The sequence below is a fragment of the Anabrus simplex genome, chromosome 2 (assembly GCF_040414725.1).
Source record: "Anabrus simplex isolate iqAnaSimp1 chromosome 2, ASM4041472v1, whole genome shotgun sequence".
In the NCBI taxonomy this organism is placed as follows: domain Eukaryota; kingdom Metazoa; phylum Arthropoda; class Insecta; order Orthoptera; family Tettigoniidae; genus Anabrus; species Anabrus simplex.
Genome location: NC_090266.1, coordinates 1,196,215,229 through 1,196,238,385, shown reverse-complemented (window position 1 = coordinate 1,196,238,385; position 23,157 = coordinate 1,196,215,229). Strand labels below are relative to the sequence as shown.

Sequence of the window (23,157 nt, the reverse complement as noted above, 5' to 3'; positions counted from 1 at the left end):
TAATCCACATACAATTAATTTGGAGTTTACTATACTTTGGCAGACCTCGATCACACTGAATGAAATGTTTAATTCTCTAGAAACGGAAAATTGTCTGAAGACAAACCTTATACTGAAAATTCCGAGACTACACATAAAATCACAAGTCATGGAGCTGAACATGGTTCAATAATGTTTGGCAGTAAGCAGACTAGTACACCACAACTATAACTGATAAGGGAAAATGTCTCTACAGGACCTACTCTTCTACATGACTGCCCCAAAAATGACACATTTTACTTGGAACAACAACACTGATGCAATTTTTTAAAGCCTAGAAGACAACCATTCTTTTTCCTTAACAGTAACTTCTAATTTTAGAATGAAATGCATAATCCAAACATTATCAAGGCAGCGGTGGCGATCATATGTGCGATCGAGGGCGAGTTTTTCAGTAATTATTTAGCGTGTTCCCTCCTTTATTGAAGTTGGGCAATTGGTGTTTTTTGAAAGTGTTGATTTCCATTTGATTTATCTATAGAAGTGAACAGAGTGTTAAGAAAGTTTATGTAAGTTTATATAAGAGTAAATTAATCTTTGACAAGCCATTTCGTGGTTCGCCATTTCATTTCTTGGAGATTTTCCTTTGCCAAATTACAGGCACAATGTATCAAGGAATAAATAGTTAATTACTGTTTTTCTTGTCTGAGGAATCCAAAGAATTTAAGCAAAGTAGAATTTTTTTGCTACTTGCTTTACATAGCACCGACACAGATAGGTCTTATGGCGACGATGGGAAAGGAAAGGCCTAGGAGTGGGAAGGAAGCGGCCGTGACCTTAATTAAGGTACAGCCCCAGCATTTGCCTGGTGTGAAAATGGGAAACCACGGAAAACCATTTTCAGGGCTGCCGACAGTGGGGTTACAAAGTAGAATAATAGCAATTTGAAATTGAGCATCATCATCAACATGCAAGCTATAACTACAGATGCAAATTCGCAGACCAACTGTGGAAAATGTACGAAGATAGTAACCGTTGAAGATGAGGTAGGCTGTGAAGGTGAATGTCAGAAATGGTTCAATAGGGACTGTGCGGGAATTACCAAAGGAAAATTTGACATTCTGACACATTCAGCTTCATGCAAAGAAACTCAAGGAGGAAGATGAAATCTCTGTGCTCGGGAAAGAAATGAAGGTCTTCAAATTACAAATGACCACGCAATTAGAGAAAATGCAAGATATTCTGTTAAAGAAGGTGGAAGAGTTTATAGTTAACAAATTAGACAGTAATAATACCTCCTGCAGACAAACAGTCAATCGACAGCCGAGGCAAAGAAGAAAACTGGAGCAGCCACAACCAACTACATGAACACAAAACAATGATTCAGAACCTTGCGACATAGGTTCAAAATTGCAAGCCGTCCACTTCATGTCGGTATTGATGAGGTGGTTTTTAAATTAATTTGTTCATTGTTTGTTGATAGGTTCAAAATACAGAAAATTTGCAGGAAAATGAAGAACGAGATGTACCAGAAGGATGGTATACTGAGACTTGTAGGTGAAGAACAAAATGAAAACAATGTTCGGCAAATGAGCGACGCAAAGCATGGCTCTACATGGGTAGACTCCATGAATCTGCAACAAAGGACAGCGTCATAAACATTCTCCAGGAAATTGAATAATGAAATGGCGTATGGCTTTTAGTGCCAGGAATGTCTGAGGACAAGTTCGGCTTGTCAAGTGCAGGCCTTTTGAATTGACGCCCGTAGGCGACCTGCGCGTCATGATGAGGACGAAATGATGATCAAGATGACATATATACCCAGCCCCCATGCCAGCGGAATTAACCAATTATGGTTAAAATTCCCGATCCTGCCAGGAATCGAACCCAGGACTCCTGAGATCAAATGCCAGCAAGCTAACCATTTAGCCACGGAGCCGGTCATTCTCCAGCAAAATTGAATAGACAAAGATATTGAATGTGAACCACTTCAAGTGAAAGGAAGAAATAAAGCCTTTAAGATAGGAATACCGTTTGAATATTATATGATACAGGAGAGGATTTCTGGCTGAAAAGTACAGTATATTTTTCGGAGAAATTAGACGGAACCACAGGGAGTCGACCTCCGAAACTTCTAAGCAAGACGGGGAAAACGACATCACTAACCACTTAAAGATGCTCTTATGGAACACAGAAGGCCTCAAAAACACAGTTACCTAGCTCCAGATATGTTCATCTTTATTCTTTTGCAGAGCAAGGCCCACTGGGAAGACCTAAAGGAGGGATCTCATGCTTAAGGAGAATATATCCCCTTTCGAGGATATACATAAAATGAATATGTTGCTAGTGCGAACAGCGCAATGCACTTTTGCATGTGCATATTTCCAACCCTAGCAGGAGATGTGAACTGCCGCACTGATTCTTCAAACCAGAAGTCACAAACAGTTTTGAATTACTAACCAAGCGAGGGTCTAAAATTCTTAAATGATAAGCACATGAAAACCTATAAGTCATAATAGATCAAGCTCCATAGATCTTGCGTTCACAAACATGAGAAATGCCAAGCCAATCTCTCAAAGAGCAATAAGGGATGTTGCCAGGAAGCCCTTGCCTATCGAGACAACCTTTGCCTTCAATAAAAAGCAATACACAAAGCTACAGCTACGACAAGGATATCAAGAAAAATAGACAGGAATTGACTAAAGGCTGAAAGTAAGAGGGAAATTATATCAGCGCTCCATGACGGAAATAAAAACAAGGTGACGTCATTACCGGAAGAAATAGTGAAGGACACCACAAACATAGTACATATTTACCTGGAAAAAACAAAATCATGGTTCAGCAGAGTACGTTATGCAGCCGGAAAAGAAGCACTACACTAACTATAACACCAATAGATGAAAACAGACAGCAGTACGTAGGGAAAAGAATAATTTACAAAGAGGCAGTGAAGAATGCTAAGGAAGCTTTCCAGGAGGAGGAAGAAAGGAAACTAGTAACAGAAGCTCAGCGGAATCGTTATAAAGCACTAACTCATGCACACCCAAGATTCCTCAGACACATCTCAATGGATGTTTGGGAACATTATCTTACATCTGTGTTGCAGATAAAATACACGTGCCCATCAATAGTAATGGATAAAATTGTCACTCCTCTAGATGTGGGGTCTGATGAGATGCATAATGAACACATTAAGGGACTAATTCAAGACTTGGGAGATGAAATCACAACTCTCTTAAACAAATTGCTAAGGCAAGGGGAAATTCCTACACACTGGAGGAAATCAAGAGTAAAAATGCTTTATAAAGGAAAAGGCTACATAGAAAACCCCAACAACTAAAGGGGAACAGAGCTGGTAGATGCTCACCCTCCTGAAGAAAAATTTGGATTCCAGAAGGGAAAAGGAATACTACAAGCAATACAATGTCTGCAACAGAATATAGATGCGGTGCTAACAAAACCAAAAGGGAAACTGCATGCTCTTATTGTGGATTTCTCCAAAGCCTTTGATACCATTTACAGGAATAACATCATAAGAAAAATTAGAGCATCATGCAGGACATCAACAACATCTATGCAATTTCAAAAGGAGCATTCTAAACGAAAATCACATCGAGACAGATGTTGTAATTTCTAGATCTGGACCCATAACGCAGATGACAGAAGTACTACAGGGATATCCCCTTAGTCCCCGTTTATACATAATAGCCATAATAATCTCAGAAAGGTTCAAGGCTTACATGAACGCAGATGATATAGTGATAACTTCAACATCGTCAGAAAATCTCCAGGAGCAGAATGGGCAGACAGGAATGAGTTGCAAATAAATGGAGAAAAGACTGTATCCATTACATTCAGAAGGGGCAGAAAACAAACAGTATTTACACACAAGAACAAACTTCTAGCCTCTGTGACACACAAAATATTTAGGTGCGATTCTGCAACCAAGTGGAAATAAATTCTCCTATTGTCTGCCTTATGGATCCTGACCTAGAAATTCCATCATCTGTCTCGATGTAATTTTCATTTAGAATGCTATCATAGCTATAAACTATATAAAACAACTGAGGAAATTATTTCTAAATACCGCGATGCAGATTTTCTAGGTTAAAGTGTCCCCAGTCGCCACTTATGGACTAGAAAATATCTGGCAGCATCTCACAAAATTTTCCCTAAGTGTCCAAGTTCACCCTCTCTCGCCTGGTATATGTCCTTGCAAGTAATCAACTTCATGATTCGTATTGATGTGTAGCGTAACTTAACAAATTGACAGTAATTATTGTTCCACCTTATCGAAACAATATGTTGTGTGCCTTAAGCAAGTTCACAAATTAGTAGTAACTTGTAGTAATAAAGCAATTACAACTAATTAGTATAGTATATACTAGTATATATAAGTAAATACTAGTTTGTGAACTTGCTTAAGGCACACAACATATTCTATCGATAGGGTGGAAAAATAATTACTGTCAATTTGTTAAATTATGGTATATGTCTTGGTGAGAGAACAATTTTGTGGTGAGGAGCTGAGATTAAATTTACTACTCCCAGCGATCTCAAGCAATGTGGAGATTGGAGATAATGAAAGAAATGAACAATAAAAGAAGGTAGAACCGACAGTCAAAACTTTTCAAAGATAATACTATAATTTTTGTTGTTAATGGACCCAGCAGCTCCACTGTATGGTTTTACTGTTCCTGTCTTCATGTGGAAAAATAGCAGTGTATATCACACTGCTGTTTCCGATTACATTAACACTGGCAGGTCTGAAAGGAAAATGATCTGACCTTCCATTAGATGAATGAATATCAGAAAATAAAGTAAAAAAAGAAAGAAAATTAGCCAAAATTCTTAACGGCTGCAAAGCACAAATTCAAGGAATGCTCATTAGCCAAGATCTTTTTATCCAAGAGTGGGAAGAATACTGCAATACAGAGACAAAGAAGAGCCACATGTATTTCACTACAGACTGCAACACAAAAAACTTGAATGCAAGTCATGAGTAACTAGACAGATTTTTTGTTCAACAAAAAATGGACAAGATATGGGAAAAGTGCTGACATGAATCAGAATTTTGTTGCTAACTACAAAACAAGAGTATACTTGATTAACCTTAGAAATGGTAGTTGAACGACTAATTGAGATGTGCAGACCTATCTCATTCTCATCATATCTTACTCAACTCCCTGAAGTTGCCAGTGTCAGAGTCAAATTCTTTGAAGTGAATGAAAGAGCTACCAATAGGCGAATGATGACCACATATTTTTTTAAAAATTTTGTGTTGCAGAGTTGGGATATAAAGCCTCCATGGTTCAGGCGGCAGCGCGCCGGCCTCTCACCGCTGGGTTCCGTGGTTCAAATCCCGGTCCCTCCATGTGAGATTTGTGCTGGACAAAGCAGAGGCGGGGCAGGTTTTTCTCCGGGTACTCCGGTTTTCCCGGTCATCTTTCATTCCAGCAACACTCTCCAGTATCATTTCATTTCATTAATCATTGCCCCAGAGGAGTGCAACAGGCTTCGGCAGCCAGCACAGTTCATATCCTCGCCGCTAGAACAGGGCTTCATTCATTCCATTCCTGACCCGGTCAAATGACTGAAACAGGTTGTGGATTTTCATTTCAGAGTTGGGGTATAGGTATTACTTTTGCCAAGGTCAATACAGTGCTCTTGACACACAGAAATCTGGAAGCTGGTTATTTTTCAGCCCATTCTGTAGGCAAATCTGTTCTCATTAAAAGCAAGATGCACGTCATGTGTATTCCATCATCTGTGTGGCGTCACTTTAAGTAGTATCACAAATTTAGGATGGCTGGTGTGAGTTCTCATTATAGGACGCTCATAACTAGAGAAAAGCTCCACATTATTGAAGAGGCAAAGTAAATTAGTAATCATGCTGCGGGAAGAAAGTGTAATGTGGAGGACAGTTCCATGCGTGATTGGAAGAAAAATAAAGCTCACCTTGAACATATATATAGTAAGTGCCAGGCATGTCAAGTATGAAAAGCGAAGTTTCCAAACACTGAAAACAAGTAATGGGAATATGTGACTAAAAAGAGAGAGTTTGGATATGTGGTCACGAATGAAATGTCAGTTGAAAGCTAGACTAAAAGCAAGAGAGGAGGCTAGCAGTAGGTGGCTCTTATGTGTTTTTGAACAAAATAACTTCACTTTTCGTAAGAAAACTGGCATTCTGCAATGTCTTCTAATTATGAAAAAAATATTGTGAATTACCACAGATTTGTTATCAGTTTGCACCAGAGAAATTCATATTTACTCTCGCAAACTGCTAATGCAGACCAGACATTTTTTGTACTGCAGTATGTGTTGGTTTTCAATTTCAGGCCTAATATTTAATAAGCCTACAAAAAAAAGTACTAAAAATTTCTCTTCCAAAAATTAGGGTGCAGGGATTGTTTGCATATATTCGATAAATGATTCAATGATGATAAAAGTCTGAACAGGATCAATGGCGAATTGACAGCGAAGAAAGGAAAAAAATAAAAATCCCAACTGATTGTCCTAAGTAATGAATCTCTGGTATTGCTAAACATAGAACTTAGGTTGGTGAACTTGGAAACAAGAATTAGTGGATTAACTTGGTGGAAATAGAAAAACTGAAAACGTGACCATAAACTAAAGCTTGGTAAGTTGGTAAAGAAGACCATATCAAACAGCCAACACTTTAAAAAAGATGCAAATACATGTGAAATAAGATTTCAAATACTATGGTTTAAAGGTTTCATTACTCCTCCATAGTGTAACACCTTTAGCTGCCACCCTCGGGGGCCTGGGATCAATTACCAGCCATGTCAGAAACTTAAGGGGACGTGGTTGAAAAGTTCCAAGCAGCTCACCTCCATTGGAGGAGTACCTGAAGAGATCAGCACAAGCTCTACAAATGCTGGGACATAAATGAACTTTTTTTTTTACAAGAAACACAAATACTGTAAAATGTGAAGCAACAGAAAAAACAGTGGTAGAACAAACAAAACAAAATAAATAGAACAGAAAAAATTCAGGCAGAAGTGACATTCTTACTTCTCTCAAATCAAGGACAATATCTAAATCTCTTGTGGAACAAATTGATGAAGAGGATTAGTACATTATCACACAATAGATAAATTTGTCTAAGAATGCTCTGACACAATAATTTCTGTAAGAAAATATTCACCAAGCCTTAAATGACAGGATGCTGAAGTTCAAAAAGTTCACACAAAACATTATACAATTCTATATTTTAAAATAAGTTATTTGTGTTTCTCATCGAGAAGAGATCAAATCTTAACCCAATGAGTTTACGTAAATTCTGAAAAAAAACTGTACCCGTACTAAATTAAGAAAAAGGGAAATTGTTAATTGCTTAAATTAGTGTACCTAAAAAATGGGTGTTTTGTAATCAAAGGGAAAAGATCCATGACTTGATGAAAAATGAGCTGAATTTAACAATCTGTAACAAATAAGAAACAACATCCACAATAATTTTCTCTCCATTTGGATTTAATTTCTGGGAAAAGAAGAAAAATGAACATGAATTTCCAATCCAATCCTTTTATTCCAAAGTATGTACACATTCCATTGTATCCCTATTGATATATCACATATATGTGAATACTCCGAGTACATATATTCTGGAATTTAGCGAAGCATGCATTATTTAAAATAAGGTTGGTACAACTTCGCCTAAAACAATTGACTCCGTTATATATATATTTATTGAACGAATCAACGACTTCCCACAATGGACAAAGTAAAGCATATCAGGATAGAGAAAGTTTTTATCACATAGAAATATAGTGATAATACGGATTTCTTAGATTATGGAGGTCCGAACAGGTGAGATTTCAGGATTTGTACAGATCCACGTATGGTGGTGGTAACTATTCTTTCAATGCTGTTCATAGGCAGGTCGAACTTTTTCCAGAATTCTACGAACAAGGCATGTATTGTGCCACGAGCACCAATCATTAGGCTGATAATCTCTACTTCATTCAGCTGGTATTTATTTTTGTAGAACGGAATGGTGGGTGCGTAGATGTTCTGCTTTTCAAGATGAACTTCAGTAGACTGGCCTACATGGTGCTCGAATCGGATGGTCGGATCGATAATAAAGCCTTTCGTGTCGTTATCTTTAAAGGCAATTATGTCAATTCGTCTTGTGCTCCCTGTCGTAGACAAACCGTGGACTTCTTCATATACACGGAAGTTTTTGCTACGGAGTTCTTCTGCAATCAGTGATCTTATCTTGTGGTGACGTGAGTTTCTCAGTATTTCACCGTAGGGGCAAGAACCCAGAACGTGAGCCAGTGTTACTTTCTCTCTGACGCATCTGCGACAGAGGTTTCCGTCCTGAGTTCTGCCCGGGATAGTTCGTACTGCAGAAACATTGGATGTCATTTTGATTGCCTCTCGCCATTTGCTACAAGAGAGTCCCTGGTGATGCCTAATCCAATTATTGGCCGGTGTGTACTCTTTATACAACTCTACACCGATCCCCTTCTGAGGCAAAGAGCACCAAGTTGCCATTTCACGACTTCTTAGTTCTTGACGGATTTTTCTTGGATTTGGAAGGTCACTGCCTTTATTGGAGAATCGGTTAATATCTGTGATGTTGAGGGCCTGTAGACAATGCGTCGTTTCGGATGTCAGATCACGCATCTTTAAAACGTAGCTATTGCTGGCTCGGCGAAGAGCGTTGCATGCGCTTATTTGTTGCAAGTGTACTTCCCAGGTTGCTTTGAAAAGTCCGAGGCCTTTGAATCTTAAATCAGAATACAGAGAACTATCGGGTGTATCCGTGGGTAATTGCAAAATTTCCTTTAGGGAGCTCTTTACCATTTTGTCGGCGGTTTTCAGGAAGCTAAGCGGTACTTGTCTAATTTCAGTGGTCTGAAAAGCATACACGAGAGTGGGACTGACTGCTTTGTTCAAAACAGTGAACTTTTGATCTGCCTTTAACAAAGGTGAGGCTGTAAGAGCATCAAACTTCTTGTGCAAGGTTTTTAAAGAAGTGTTCGCATCAAAGGCGAGTGTTTCGTTAAAAGTGACACCAAGATATCGAATTTCTTCTCTTTCTTTAACAGTACTGACCTTAAAATTGTCGTGAATATCCAGCACTCCGTCCACGAGTTTCCCCTTTTCAATACATATGCCCACACATTTGTTGGCATTTATCTGTAGACCGATCTCCTGGAACAACGTGATAGCGATGCGTGTCAACTCAAGAGCCGCTTCCTTATTTTTGCCAACAATAACTGTGTCATCGGCGAAACCTATAATACTAAGAGGGGGCAATTCTGCAGAAACTGATTTGCCATATGCTTGTAGTAGGTTTTCTTCTGTTATCTCATCAAAAATGAAATCTGTGGCTAAGTTATACAATGCTGGCGATAATGGTGATCCGTGCATAAGTCCTCTCAACAAGCGAATTGGCTTCGTTTTACCCTTAGTGGTTTCGATCTGTGTTGTATTGTCAGTCTGTAGATTGATGATTAGTTCCTTCAGTTCAGATGGAAGTGGCTCGGCAGCTAGTGTTAGATTTAGGTGCTGATGTCCGATGTTGTCAAAGGCTTTTGATATGTCTAAAAAGATCACGGTAACATCTTGCTTATCTGTCTTTGCTGTCTTGAGGAGTCCTCTGAGAATGGAAGAATTTATAAGGCATCCTGGCTGGTCGTTAAAGCCTCTTTGGTGTTCGCTGAAAGTTACAAAGGAGCGCAAATGCTGATCTAATACCCTTTCAATAACACGTCTAATTACCGAACAGATCGTTACCGGTCTCCAGTTTGACAGACATTCGACATCGCCTTTCTTATGTATCAACACGGTTCTAGCACTCTTTAGACACTGGGGTATTTTGTCTGTTGAAAGCATTCTAGTCGCAAAACCAGACTTCAAAAAACTAATAGTAATCCCTGGGCATTTCGCATAACACAGTCCTATACGGTGCCAGATAACACACTCGCTAAGACAGCACACGGGCAACAAACTAGCCAATTACAAATATCAGGGGAAGGTAAGCAAACCGCACAACAATTCTGATCCGTGTTGCTTACCCAACACCATGTGAAGATCATGAGTTTCTTGAAACAAATATTGGAGAGCATCATTATGTAGGATTAATTCTTTGTAAATAAAACAAAAAATGAAGCAGTTTTTCTTTTTTGCAACTTCTGTCCTAAAATTAGGATGCACGGATTAGTCACACATATATGGTAATTACATCCCAGGTCCCCCTACACTTCTTTATAATGCTTTAAAATGCTGCTGTTAAATTTTCAAAATACTAGGAGTTGTGACTTGCAACTGGCAGGCTACAGTCGCTCACCAAAGACTAACAGAAGCATGTGCCATGTGGACAGGTTTCAAGTTGCTCATCCAATACAATGACAGAATACATAATCAGATTAAATATAGTACTGTATATTATTATTGGAATTCATTACCTCTTTGATCTCCTGAAGTGTGGCATCGCGATTAACATCAAGGGGGATGAAGACTCCATTTGGCATAAGGCAACTGAGCTCAACAATAGGATCGGCAGTGCTTAACAACCAGAAGTCATATCTATAAGTACTTGGGATGTGGACCATGTCGGCCAACAAGTAAACTCGCCACAAACTAAGCGACGAATTTCACCCACGGCATCACATCCTGGATGCCTGTACAAAGAAAATCCAAGTCAGTACGTTTACTACTGAAACAGCATTAATCATAACAAAGACTAGTTATTTTAATGTAGCATAATTTAAGAGTTGAATAAATAAAATATGTTCCTCTCACCCCATTTTACAAAAACAGATTACCACTACATGCCATAAAATTATCTCAACATGGATCAGCCTTCAAAACTGTCATTCTTTTATCAGCCTCAACACATTAAAACTTTTATACACTACTGTTCAAAAGCTTTTGAATATCCTTGGGTTTGTTAGATAATAGATAATATCAATCAAACAAAACCAATTTAAGATTATTCAAGATGGAAATTATAGAAACACTTATACATGATATTCTAGTGTTGATGAAAGATTTATATTTTTATGAAGCAGCATTGATGACTCTTACAGAACACTTACCTCAAAGTTGTTTTAGAACATAGAATGTGTCTGTACTGCACCAGGTGTTCTAACATATGCTGGCTAAACAGGTATTGGCAATTAAAAGCACTCTGGTGCTTCACAAACATGTAACATGTATAGATGTTTAATGGGCAAAAAAAATGGGAACTTTTAGCAGAAAAATCTGCTGCAATTGTTAGCTTATACGAAGGTTGGAACTTTAACAGTGACAACAATGCTGCAGATGCCATGCAATGGAACCTAATAATGTTGCTGATAGCACACGTTAGTTATCTCAGAGCTCATGGACTCCCCCTTCCCACATCACGCGCATGCAAACTGGTGAGAGGGACAGAGCCTTGTGTTAGCTGGTAGTCTAAGGTAGTGTTGTCACAATGTTTTCAAAACAGGAACAACGGAGTTGGATTAAGATTGAATGTGCCAGAGGTAGTACAGCACAACAGAAGCATTAAGGTCTTCAAGAGGCTTGCGGAGAATCTGAACAGTGGCATGGTGGGTAAAAGCCTTCAACAAGGGACGCCAAAATGTGGCAGACATGCGTTGGCCAGGTCATCCCAGTGTCAGTGAAGAAGTGCATGCTCTTGCCATGATACTGGACACTGATCGACACCATATGATTCATGAGCTGGCCTGAGACACTGGATCAGCACATGTCTGTGCTTCACATTCTGAAGGAACGCCCGGGCATGAGAAGAATTGCATCACTATGGGTTCCGCATGATTTGACGGAAATGCAGAATTGGTTACGATACGATGCTGCTCATAACCACTTGGAACGCTATGAGCGTGAAAGAGAGGCTATCCTACGCCGTATCATTTTGCAGGATGAGACATGGGCCAAATCATATGAGTCACAACTGAAATGCCAATCAAATGAATGGCGCCATTACGGATCACCACAAAGATCGAAAGTTCATCAGAACCGCAGCAATGTGAAAGTTGTGGTTATTCTCATGTATGACTGAGATGGTGTTATCCTAATGCATTACGCTTCTCCACAGCAGACCGTCAATGCACAGTATTACCGTTCATTTTTTAAACACAACCTGTGACCAGCTTTGAGAAAAGAGCGGTGACACTTTCTGCAGAACCCACCCATCATTTTGCATGACGACGCTCGCCCGCATACAGAGTAAGCTGTAGCTGATTTAGTTAAAAGATATAAATTTCTTTATGATTGATCCGTATTAAACTGTGATTACAATAGTGTTTAAATATTTTAACATTAAGTTCCACCTTTTTAATACAAAATGTACTATGTTCCACATTACATTTACGTTCAGGGACTAGTTTTGACCTAACTGAAGGTCATCATCAGCCTTAAAGCAAATCACACAAATATATTGAAGAAAATAAACAATGTATAGACACAAAGGTCTTAAAAAACTGTATGCACTACTCATAGAATTGAAGTTAACACTGGTTACATAATATACATTTTCGCTGAAAGTTCATGCAGTTTAAGACACAGTGCAGTGTCAATGACATAAAAATGAGCTTCTTTAGAATAATTTGGACCGAGGTCAGGAAGAGACCCTTGACTAACGTAAATGCACTATGAAGTCATTTGCAAAAGGAGAGGGAGATTTCTGAAGAAACTAAAGCACACTTTATAGAAAGGGTGTCTAGAGAGTGCAAAGCAGTGATCAAAGCAAGGAGAGGCAATCCTTACTGAGGACTGCCAATAAGACAAAAAGACTAATTAAGGTAATGTTCAAGAGATGTGCTGCACTACGTTAATAAGTTGCTACTTGATAGAAATTCATAAAAAGCTGGTGCACCGCATTACATTAAAAAGTTGCTACAGATAAAGACCCTTAAAATGCTGGTCAAGGATGATGCATAGAAGTTCAATCAAGGCTGGCTTCTAAAATATGCTGCTTTCTATTCAAAGTTCAACTGAACTGTAGTCAAGCTGTCCTCTTACGATATTCATATATTCAGTGTACATGAATGTGATGCATGATGTTAGAAAGGCTCTTCTATAAATGTGATTGCTTAAAAACAGCATCCAGGCTGACTGCAGAAATTAATCAGCTAAGGGATGAACCTATAAGTGTTTCCACAGTAGAGAGACGACTGCAGGATGCAAATCTTAAAGGATGTACTGCAGCAAAGAAATCCTTACTGAGGACTGCCAATAAGACAAAAAGACTATATTGGGCCACAACACAAAAAGTGGACTGTTAATTAGTGGAAAAACATGTTATCTACAGATGAAATGAGATTCAAGCTGTGTGACACAAAACACTGCAAGTTTGTTCACAGTGTACAAGAAGAAGGCATGGCACCTCAGTGCATATCCACTACAGTCAAACGTGGAGAGGGCTCAGTGATGGTGTGAGGTTGCATTGGCAGCAATAAGACAGGTGATATTGTCAAAATTGATGGAGTTATGAATAAGAAACAATATCATAACATTCTCCAACACCATGCAAAACCATCTGGGATATGTTTAATTGGGAAGGGTTTCATACTGCATAAAGGTAATGATCTAAACAACCATCATTATGCAGGAAGTATGTTGAACTATTAGAAGCGATGAAAGAACTGAAAAATACGGTACGGCCCCTCCCCAAAGCCTCGCATGAGCTTCTTTAGGATAATTTGGACCGAGGTCAGGAAGAGACCCTTGACTAACGTAAATGCACTATGAAGTCATTTGCAAAAGGAGAGGGAGATTTCTGAAGAAACTTAAGCATACTTTATAGAAAGGGTGTCTAGAGAGTGCAAAGCAGTGATCAAAGCAAGGAGAGGCAACTCTGAAGAAAGCTAAATCTAGACAGTAATTTAGTTCCATTAACAAAATTCTTTATGAATAAATGCTAGCCTTTGTTAACCTTATTTTTCCAATAAGTTTTGAGAATGAGAGATTTTCAAAGACTTTTTTTTAATAATTTGCTTTACATTAAAATGGCCTTAAGGTACAGCCCCAGCATTTGCCTGGTGTGAAAATAGGAAACCATGGAAAACCATCTTCAGGGTTGCCGACAGTAGGATTCGACTGCAAGCTCACAGCTGCGTGCCCCTAAACATATGGCCAACTTGCCCAGTCAATAACTTTCGATGATGCTTGTTTAAAGGAGCCTAACATCTAAGGTCATCGGAACCTAAAAACTTTTGAGAGGTAATGTGCATGTGATTATATTAATCAAAACATGGAGTAAAATATGAATTTTTAAATCTCTATTTACTACTATAAACACTGAAATAAACAGGCACACTAAATTAGGTTTAATAACCTTAAAGGCTCAAGTCTAATGATATCTCTTTCCTCATTTCAAAATAATTTTTAAATGTTATGTTCAATGTTGTCTATTTTATTTACATAGTTTACGCCCACATTGGAGCACTGAAATCAAACCCAAATACATTTATGTTACCAAAGAATTAACTGAAGATTAATTGTTTACTAATGTTAAATTTTACCCATTAAAAAATTGTTTAAAATATCCACGGTAACAAGGAAACTTCACTTGCTGTTACTGATGCAATGAGTAACAAATTTCTCTCTTAAATGATGGAACATGAAATAAATCGCATTGTGTCTCATTTCTGAAACAAGCAAAAACTAACAAAGATTCTTTTTTTAAATTTGGATCACAAATCGCCTAATTGCCTCTCAAAATATCTTTATGCAAGCTGTTTTAACACCACACTGACACACACCAGTCTTCAGTCTGCCACTGGGAAGGTGGTCTTGAATGAAGGTATAGACCAGGCCTTTGCCTGGTGTGAAAACAGGAAAACAAGGAAAACATCTTCAAGACCATTGAAAGAAGAGTTCAAACCCGCTATCTCGCTACTGCAAGCATGCAAGTACACTACCCATACCACAAAGACAATTTGTGCAGTAAATTTAAGTTTTACTTCATCTACAATATTTAAAGGTATGGCTTGGGATGCATATCAACTAGTGCTACGACCGGATGTAAAACAAACAATACACTTATTACGACAGAGAACTAGGGCTAGGATATCTGCAGTGCTGTTGACACACACTTGTTCCATTTGCTCTACATGTCAACAATTCCATATGACATGACCCAAAATGAACCAGCTTGTTAAAAGAAACAGAAACAAGGCAGACCATAGCATTATACACATATAGCAACAATATCTGAGACCCAACTCACATTCTGTGAAGTAATCAAGAATAACCACATGCGAAATGACGCAGTAACATGTAGATAGAATTATGTAAAAGGAAAAAAAGAAAAAAATCTTCATAACCTTTTGTCTAATACATCTTAATTAAAGACCGCTATGTCTGTCAGCATTCGGTCAACAAGCTTCTGTGAATTAATTAAACGCCTCTAAAATCCTCTATTGGTTAACTCTCCTCTGTGGCCTCGTCTAGTTCCATACCTCTCATCTTTAAATCATTACATCACCTTGGTCTCCACCTACTTCTCTTGCACTCCATGATGGAGTCCATTATTCTCCTAGACAACCTATCCTACTCCACTCGCATAACATGACCCCACCACTGAAGCCGATTTATATGTACAGCTTCATCCATCGAGCATATTCCTAACTTAAATTATGTACCAAATTCTTTTTTGCTAGGGGCTTTACGTCGCACCGACACAGATAGGTCTTATGGCGACGATGGGATAGGAAAGGCCTAGGAGTTGGAAGGAAGCGGCCGTGGCCTTAATTAAGGTACAGCCCCAGCATTTGCCTGGTGTGAAAATGGGAAACCACGGAAAACCATTTTCAGGGCTGCCGATAGTGGGATTCGAACCTACTATCTCCCGGATGCAAGCTCACAGCGTACCAAATTCTAAAGTCTAGAAACACATGAAATTATTTTTCTTTCTGCATGTGTTCTGATTCATAAAGATAATGTAACGTGTTGGCGGGGTAAATAAGTAAACAAATTAGTACAGAACCTGGTAGCGTCCTATTTCTAAGATTTATTAACTAAGCACTACAATTACAGATTTACACACACACAGACGATAGCCGAGCTTACAACTTACACAAGTACACGCTTACACACTTACACGGTTCGCGCTCTCTCTCTTAGTTTCTCATGTTCTCACGCTACACAGTTCTACATTCATACACAAGGTTCCACGTCGCACGGCTACACGTTCTCTCCTTCGCCGTCAGTCCGCACTGTAACACGCTAGTTCGATAATCACGGCAATTCACACAGGTCGGGATAGTATCCGCTGCACTCAGTCCGTAGAACTCTGTTCGCAGTCTGCACACGTCGTCACCCAGTGCTCCCTTTGCGCTGCTCCAGAACACCCAAGGTTCTTCTCCAGCAGCCGGATACAAGAGACTCACACACATGATGTCAGGGAAACAGGAACAAGTCCTCGGCTCCAACAGGCAGATACTCCATCACGCTGACATTCCCAGCCCCGGCTACCAGCGAACTCAATCTCGCTCTCACTCCTCACTAACTCACTAACCCAGTCTAACTCTCACCGACTGCAGGCAAGTAATTGCTCTTATATACCTGCGCCAGCCCTTCTAGAATAGTCCGGATGCTCGATGAATCCAGGAACCTCGCGAGATGGAAGACTCCACATTAATAGTCTAGTAATTTCCGCCGTCCCATGCGGCGCGACCACGGACAGAAGAGAGAAGGGCCTGCCCAACACTTAAGTGTTGCTCGTGATATGCGTGGTCGAGCGTAAGGGGGGTGGGGCCGATACGGTACGAGCTCGGCCGATAGCAAGTTGGCATGGCGGACGCTATAACCATTACAATAATATTAAATTTGGATGATTACTGACTTCTATCCAAAAGAGTGCAACAGGCTTCAACAGCCGGTACAATTCCTATCCTTGCCACTATAACAGATGGGGCTTCATTCATTCCATTCCTGACCCAGTCGAATGACTGGAAACAGATGAATTTTAATTTTCACTGGCTTCTATAAAAATATGCATTCCTTGGTCATGATCAATGTTGAGAGAAGATGAATGAGTTAATACAAATGTTGTATTTGGAAAGGAAACTAATTTTATTCAAGGTTACATTAAGGAATCTGAAAATCCTTAAGTACACAACAGAAAATGACAAAAAGGCATCATGGAGCCCGTCCCAATAGATGCAAATATGACTTATAAAATCTATAGGCGATGCACCTTATACAAACATCTGCACACAGTCAGACTTGAGTGTTAAAAGACCATTTCAGACCTCCATAAATTATTCCCTAATGGCCACATCGGCTGAAGGTTTAGGTGATAAATATTATCCTGAAAATTGGAGTTTCACACACATTCCTCCTGGTGACACAGTTGAGCAAGGGTTGTAATCACTGTCAAAGAATGGGCCCTACAATGTCCAAGCCTGTCCCACATAAGTAAAATGAGGAATGAGTCTCATGACTGTTCTTGCCGGAGGCCATGTTGGGTTGCACAAAAGGTACACAGGCAGGCACTGTCTTACTGAAAATAGAATGTCACCATACTGTTGTGCAAATGACTGGAGAAAAAGCTGAACTATTCTGGATATACAGTATCTTGTTCAACAGAGGTGAGCAGATAAGCTCCTCACATGACAATTCCAAGTGCTGATCCTGTTGTCACTGCCACATGCATTATGGAAGATCCTGGTCCAAACTGGACAAGCAAACTATCATTAGCACTGAAAGAATCTGCTCTAATCAATGAACAGAACACTTTGCCAATCGTCCCTCTACACAAGCAGTTTGATAATAATTTTCGGCTCACAGCAGAATGTTTTCTTAACAGAACTGCCCCCAAACCATTTCAGCAGCAACTAGTCAATCTCAAGGTCCTGTGCCCGCTCAACTTATCTTCAAATTGTACATAGCAGACATGCCAGAGTCAAAATCCTGAAAACTTCATTATGCAGATATTGAACATTAGCAACAAGCTTAGAAGTTACGGAAGATGTTCTCAGTGAAGATCTCATAGAACTTCAAAATTATTTCCATGAATGGCATCTTTAGCCAAGTATGACTAAAACTGAAGTCTGCATGTTCTATCTAACAAACCACCTGGTAAGTGAGATCTTGAAGTACACAATTTTTTTTTTTACTATTTACTTCACTAATCTCCCACGATCTACCCTATTAAAGGCCTTCGATACGTCAATGAGGGCTATTGGACTAGACAGAAGAGAGGTTGAATGGGTGGCTAAATTTCTAGAAAACAGAACTCAGAGAATTAGAGTAGGTGAAATGTTATCTGATACTGTACTCATTAAGAGGGGAATCCCTCAAGGCTGTATTACTGGACTATTATATATATAAATTATTCAACTATAGAGCACGAATTACAGATAAGGCTACTTGCGGATGTTGTTATACTGTATACAGCAGTAAACGAGTTGCAGGATTGTGAACGACTGCAGGAGGACGTAGACAATGTTGTGAGATGGACATCGGATAATGGTATGTGTGACCACAATTGGGATGGCTGTGGGGAAGTCATCAAAATCGCTTCATTGTATTTTGAAAAACTCATCTATTGTTCTAAAAGAAATTGATTAGGTTGTATAAAATAACTAATTATTTGGACAGTTGAGAATTGGACTTATTGGTTTGAAAAATTGATTTATTTTTCTGGAAAAATTATGAACACAGTAAAAAAATTCTATAAGATATGTGTTTTGGAAGAATTAGGTTTTTGGATTTACGAAGAGTAACTATTTTAAAAAGGAAGGTGGTTGTACAAAAATTATTATTATTATTAATGTGTGAAATATTTGTTGTATCTGGTATTGGCAAGCTTTAATATTTTACTTGTGAAACAGACTATAATGCTACATGCCATTAGTGGCAAAATTGGTGTTGCATCAAGCAATTTTCTTGAACTTGCATCAGCTAGAATGTAGAGACATTATTGGTCAAAATAACGAATGTTATTATTGGTGAATGTGAAAGTCGGGATTAAATTAGATTGCCTGATTGGTCACCCCGGGAGTTGCACCATTTCCGGGCTCTCGCTCCTCTGTGGGAGCGAAGCTTGCTTGAGTGTCTTTTGCTACTGACCAGCCTAGAGGGCGGACGCACTTCGGCTTCCGCCCCGTCACGGGATACCTACCTCAAGGTAAGCACTACTTCTTCTGGTTTCTTGGAATTAATTGAATTTAAATGTAAATTTTTCTTTCACGTACGAGTTTACCCTTGAAATTCACATTCACCATTTAATCATTGAAATGACTTAGCTATTCAGCTAAGCATCCCCATTTTTTTTAAATTTTGGAGGCAATTCCCTTTTCCTTTTATTGAAAGAAAAATTGCAATTAAGATGTCATAACCTTTGCTCGGATTTGCCTCTGGTAGTTCAGAGTCAGTTAATTCACGCACCAAAAACTGATGTTTCTTGCTGGAAGTGTCATAGGTGAGAATGCTAGGTTTTGGCGCCTCTGTGATAAGCTTTTATTAAATCTCCCCACTTTCTTTTCTGTGTCAATATCTTTTCATGTCCCTTTCTTTAATTTCATTTAGTCATAAGGGATTAGCCCTTTACATTCATGTAATGTTACATCTACTTTCCTTTCTGAAAAGTGCTTTGAAATTGCCATCGCTTGTAACATAAATCTGCAAATTTACCTTCATTTGTAAATGAGTTTGTTAATTTCATTATTCTTATTTGTTTTGTTCATCCCATTTAATCGCTGTTTTGTTAGTTCATTTAATTTAAAAATTTTTAAGGGTGATTACAGTCTACATTTCTTTCCCCACAATGCACACGTAACCATCCACCTTTTAGGGTTCCATGCCGCATCCCACGTCATTTATAGTTGTCACGTTTGCCAACCTGTTTATTTGCACGTAATGCACTTTTCAACTAAGGTTAAGTTATGAGTAGGTTCCCACCTTCCAATACTTATCAATTTCTACATAATAGGTTTATTAATTACATAACATAAACCATATAATATCTAGTACATGTTTCGTTCCGATTATGGAACATCTTCAGCTAAAATTTGACAAAATGGCAAGACAATTAAAATACATTGATGTTATGATGATACAAAAGCTAAAAGATATGATAAAATGGCACGAAGATTAAAACATATAATTATGATGATGAAATAAAGTTCATTCATGTTGGTTAAAAATTCAACAAGTCAGTGTTCAAATGACGAATTAAAAACGGCGATAAAGTTCTTCTTCATGTTGGAGACGTGTACATTTTGTAAATCTTGAAGATAAATTGGAGAAATACAAGATTTTCTTAATGTATATTTATCGGGGGAACTCTTGATAAAATAACCGTAGTTGAAGTTGAGTTGTGGTTAGATTATTGAAATGAGTCTTATAGACAGTCGTGTCGTATTTAACGTCCTCCCTTATGTTGTGTTCTCAACTGACATGTACTAGAGATTATATGGTTTATGTTATGTAATTAATAAACCTATTATATAGAAATTGATAAGTATTGGAAGGTGGGAACCTACTCATAACTTAACCTTAGTTGTGCTGAGCCAATACGGAATAAATATGAGATTTATAAGATGCACTTTTCATTCGGTGAACTTTGTGAGCGTTGTAACTTTTTTATTTTTTTTAAATTCTTAAGTTCCATTATTATTATTATTATTATTATTATTATTATTATTATTGTGTTTTTAAATTTTTTAAATGTAACCTGTAATGGGGTAAGAGTATGGTTGTGAATGGATTGAAAAGTCAAGTTGTAAGTTTCATCTAGAGGAAATGTCCTCTCAGTTTTAATTACTGTGTTGATGGGGTGCTAGTACCTCATGGGGAATAGTGATATGTAATTAGGTGTTAATATAACAAGTGATCTTTTTTGCTAGTTGCTTTACGTGGCACTGACACAGATAGGTCTTATGGCGACGATGGGACAGGAAAGGGCTAGGAGTGGGAAGGAAGCGGCCGTGGCCTTAATTAAGGTACAGCCCCACCATTTGCCTTGTGTGAAAATGGGAAACCACGGAAAACCATTTTCAGGGTAAAATAATAATAATAATAATAATAATAATAATAATAATAATAATAATAATAATAATCTCTGCAAATAACCTCAGCCTCTGTGGGTGAGGTTAACTTCCAAAAGTAACCAGGGGAACCCAACCCCTACAGAGCGCGTCCCCAGGTGGCGGATAGGGGGCCCCTACAGTCTGTAGGGCTGGTTGAAATACCCAATACAACCCGCGGACCAACGGATAGCCCAATTCCTGGGGGCTTTAAAATACTGGGACACCCTCTCTCCAGGGGTCATAAATATGGAGGGCCCTTAGCCTGGGTTATAGGTGAAGTGCTCAACGGCATCTACGGCGGAGAAAATGACCTTCAGCACGGTGGAGATGGCGGAAGGGGCAAACCTTGCCTAGGGTTAGTAGGTGAAAACTGGTCAATGGTCTCGATGGCGGATGAAGAGAAGAATCTCCCAACGGCAGAGAGGGCGGATGAGCTACCTCCAAGAATCGAATCTTGGTTGAAGAACATAAAATTCCCCAGGCGTTTGTTCCCAGATTGGGCGGCCTGAGGTCAGCGTCTGTACCCCAGGTTAGGGGTGGCTGGAAGAAACCTCCAGGGCTCACAACCTTGGTTGTAAACTGGTGACTCAAGTAGTTAACCCCAAACTCATGTTTATCATTCATGGGAAAGTGTAATGTGAAACAAATTACCTCAGGTGCACCGTTGTGCACAAGCAGACATTCGGATTCTGGGGAGTCTGCAGCGTTACACAAAGACGAGTCGGAGCGTCTTGAAACCTCAAACAAAATCAAATGCAAATACCCAAATTTCATAGCCACCTTCAATGCTAATTCTCTTCTTAAAACTGGAAAGTTAAAACACCTTACGGACACTCTCAGAAATCATCGAATTATCATAACGGCACTTCAGGAGACCAGATATATAGATGAAAACAACTTCGACTCTGAAGGATTCAGGTTATACAAGGGAAAAGTTGGTCAAAGAGTCATGAAAAACATGCCACACCTAGGAACTGGCTTCATGATAAACAAGAATGTCCTGGATTCCATAGTCCAGTTTGAGTCCCAATCTGAAAGACTATCAACTTTGGTTTTCAAATCTACCAATAGAATATACACTATTGTGAAAGCCCATGCCCCCATAAATGAGGACAACAGAAAGAACAAGGAGAAAGTGGAACTCTTTTGGGATCAGTTGGACAATGTCATCCAAAGGGTACCTGAAAAACACAACATCATACTAATGGGAGACTTCAACGCCCAGATAGGGAAGGAGAGAAAGTATCGACATGTAGTCGGGAAATACCCAGCGCATAACAGGACGAATCAAAATGGTGTCAGACTTATAGAGTTGTGCCAAGCCCACGGTATGATACTGAAATCCACAGCTTTTAAAAAGCTTCCTAGAAAACAAAAAACGTGGATCTCACCAAATCCTAACTTGGGTGAATTTCAACTGGACCATGTGGCTGTTAGACGGAAGTTCAATAGGGAAATACAAAATGTCAAAGTCCTCAGGAGAGCTAATTTAGACTCGGACCATTACATGTCGAAGATAAAGATCAAAATCATCCCCAGAAGGAGAGACAAGGTCCTTAAACACACAAGCAAACGATATGACCCAGAGAAAATTTTAAATTCAAAAGAATATCATCTTGCGACAAAGGATATACACAAACAAAATTGGGATCAAATAAAACAGAACTTATTATCAAAAGCCGAAAAATTTGCCCCTATAACAAAAGTCAAAAAACATGCTTGGTGGTCGGAAGAATGTGACGATCTATTGAAACAAAGGAAGGAAGCATGGCACAAATGGCAGTCGCAACGAACGGAAAGCAATAGACAAAATTTCTTGAATATCAGAAAGATGCTCAATAAAAAATTCAAAACAATTAAAAAGGCTTACGAAAACCAGACGCTTCTTCAAATAGATGACGACTTCACCAAAAACAAGACAAGAAGTTTCTACAAAATCTTTAAACAGAGAACAACGAAGTACAAGCCACCGACTACACAGTTACGGGACAAGAATGGAAATATAGCACATAACAACACTGATAACTGCAGGATACTAACTGACTACTTTGAAAATCTCCTCAACTGTGAAAAGCCAGTAGAACAAATGACATTTAATGTCCCAACAAATACCAATCCTGACTCACAGCCGCCAACTTTCTAGGAACTAGAAAAG

At 38.9% G+C, this 23,157-nt stretch overlaps 1 protein-coding gene across 3 annotated transcripts in view; it reads right to left on the bottom strand.

Annotated features, from left to right (window-relative positions):
• The window catches only part of Pi3K92E (phosphatidylinositol 3-kinase 92E), a 344,498-nt gene that overhangs the window by 281,916 nt on the left and 39,425 nt on the right, over positions 1–23,157 (bottom strand). For all 3 annotated transcript variants that reach the window (XM_067142174.2, XM_067142173.2, XM_067142175.2), the window contains exon 3: positions 10,422–10,637. In XM_067142174.2, coding sequence (XP_066998275.1) covers positions 10,422–10,568 — 147 coding nt within the window. In that variant the 5' untranslated portion in view covers positions 10,569–10,637. The remainder of the gene's footprint in view (positions 1–10,421; positions 10,638–23,157) is intronic.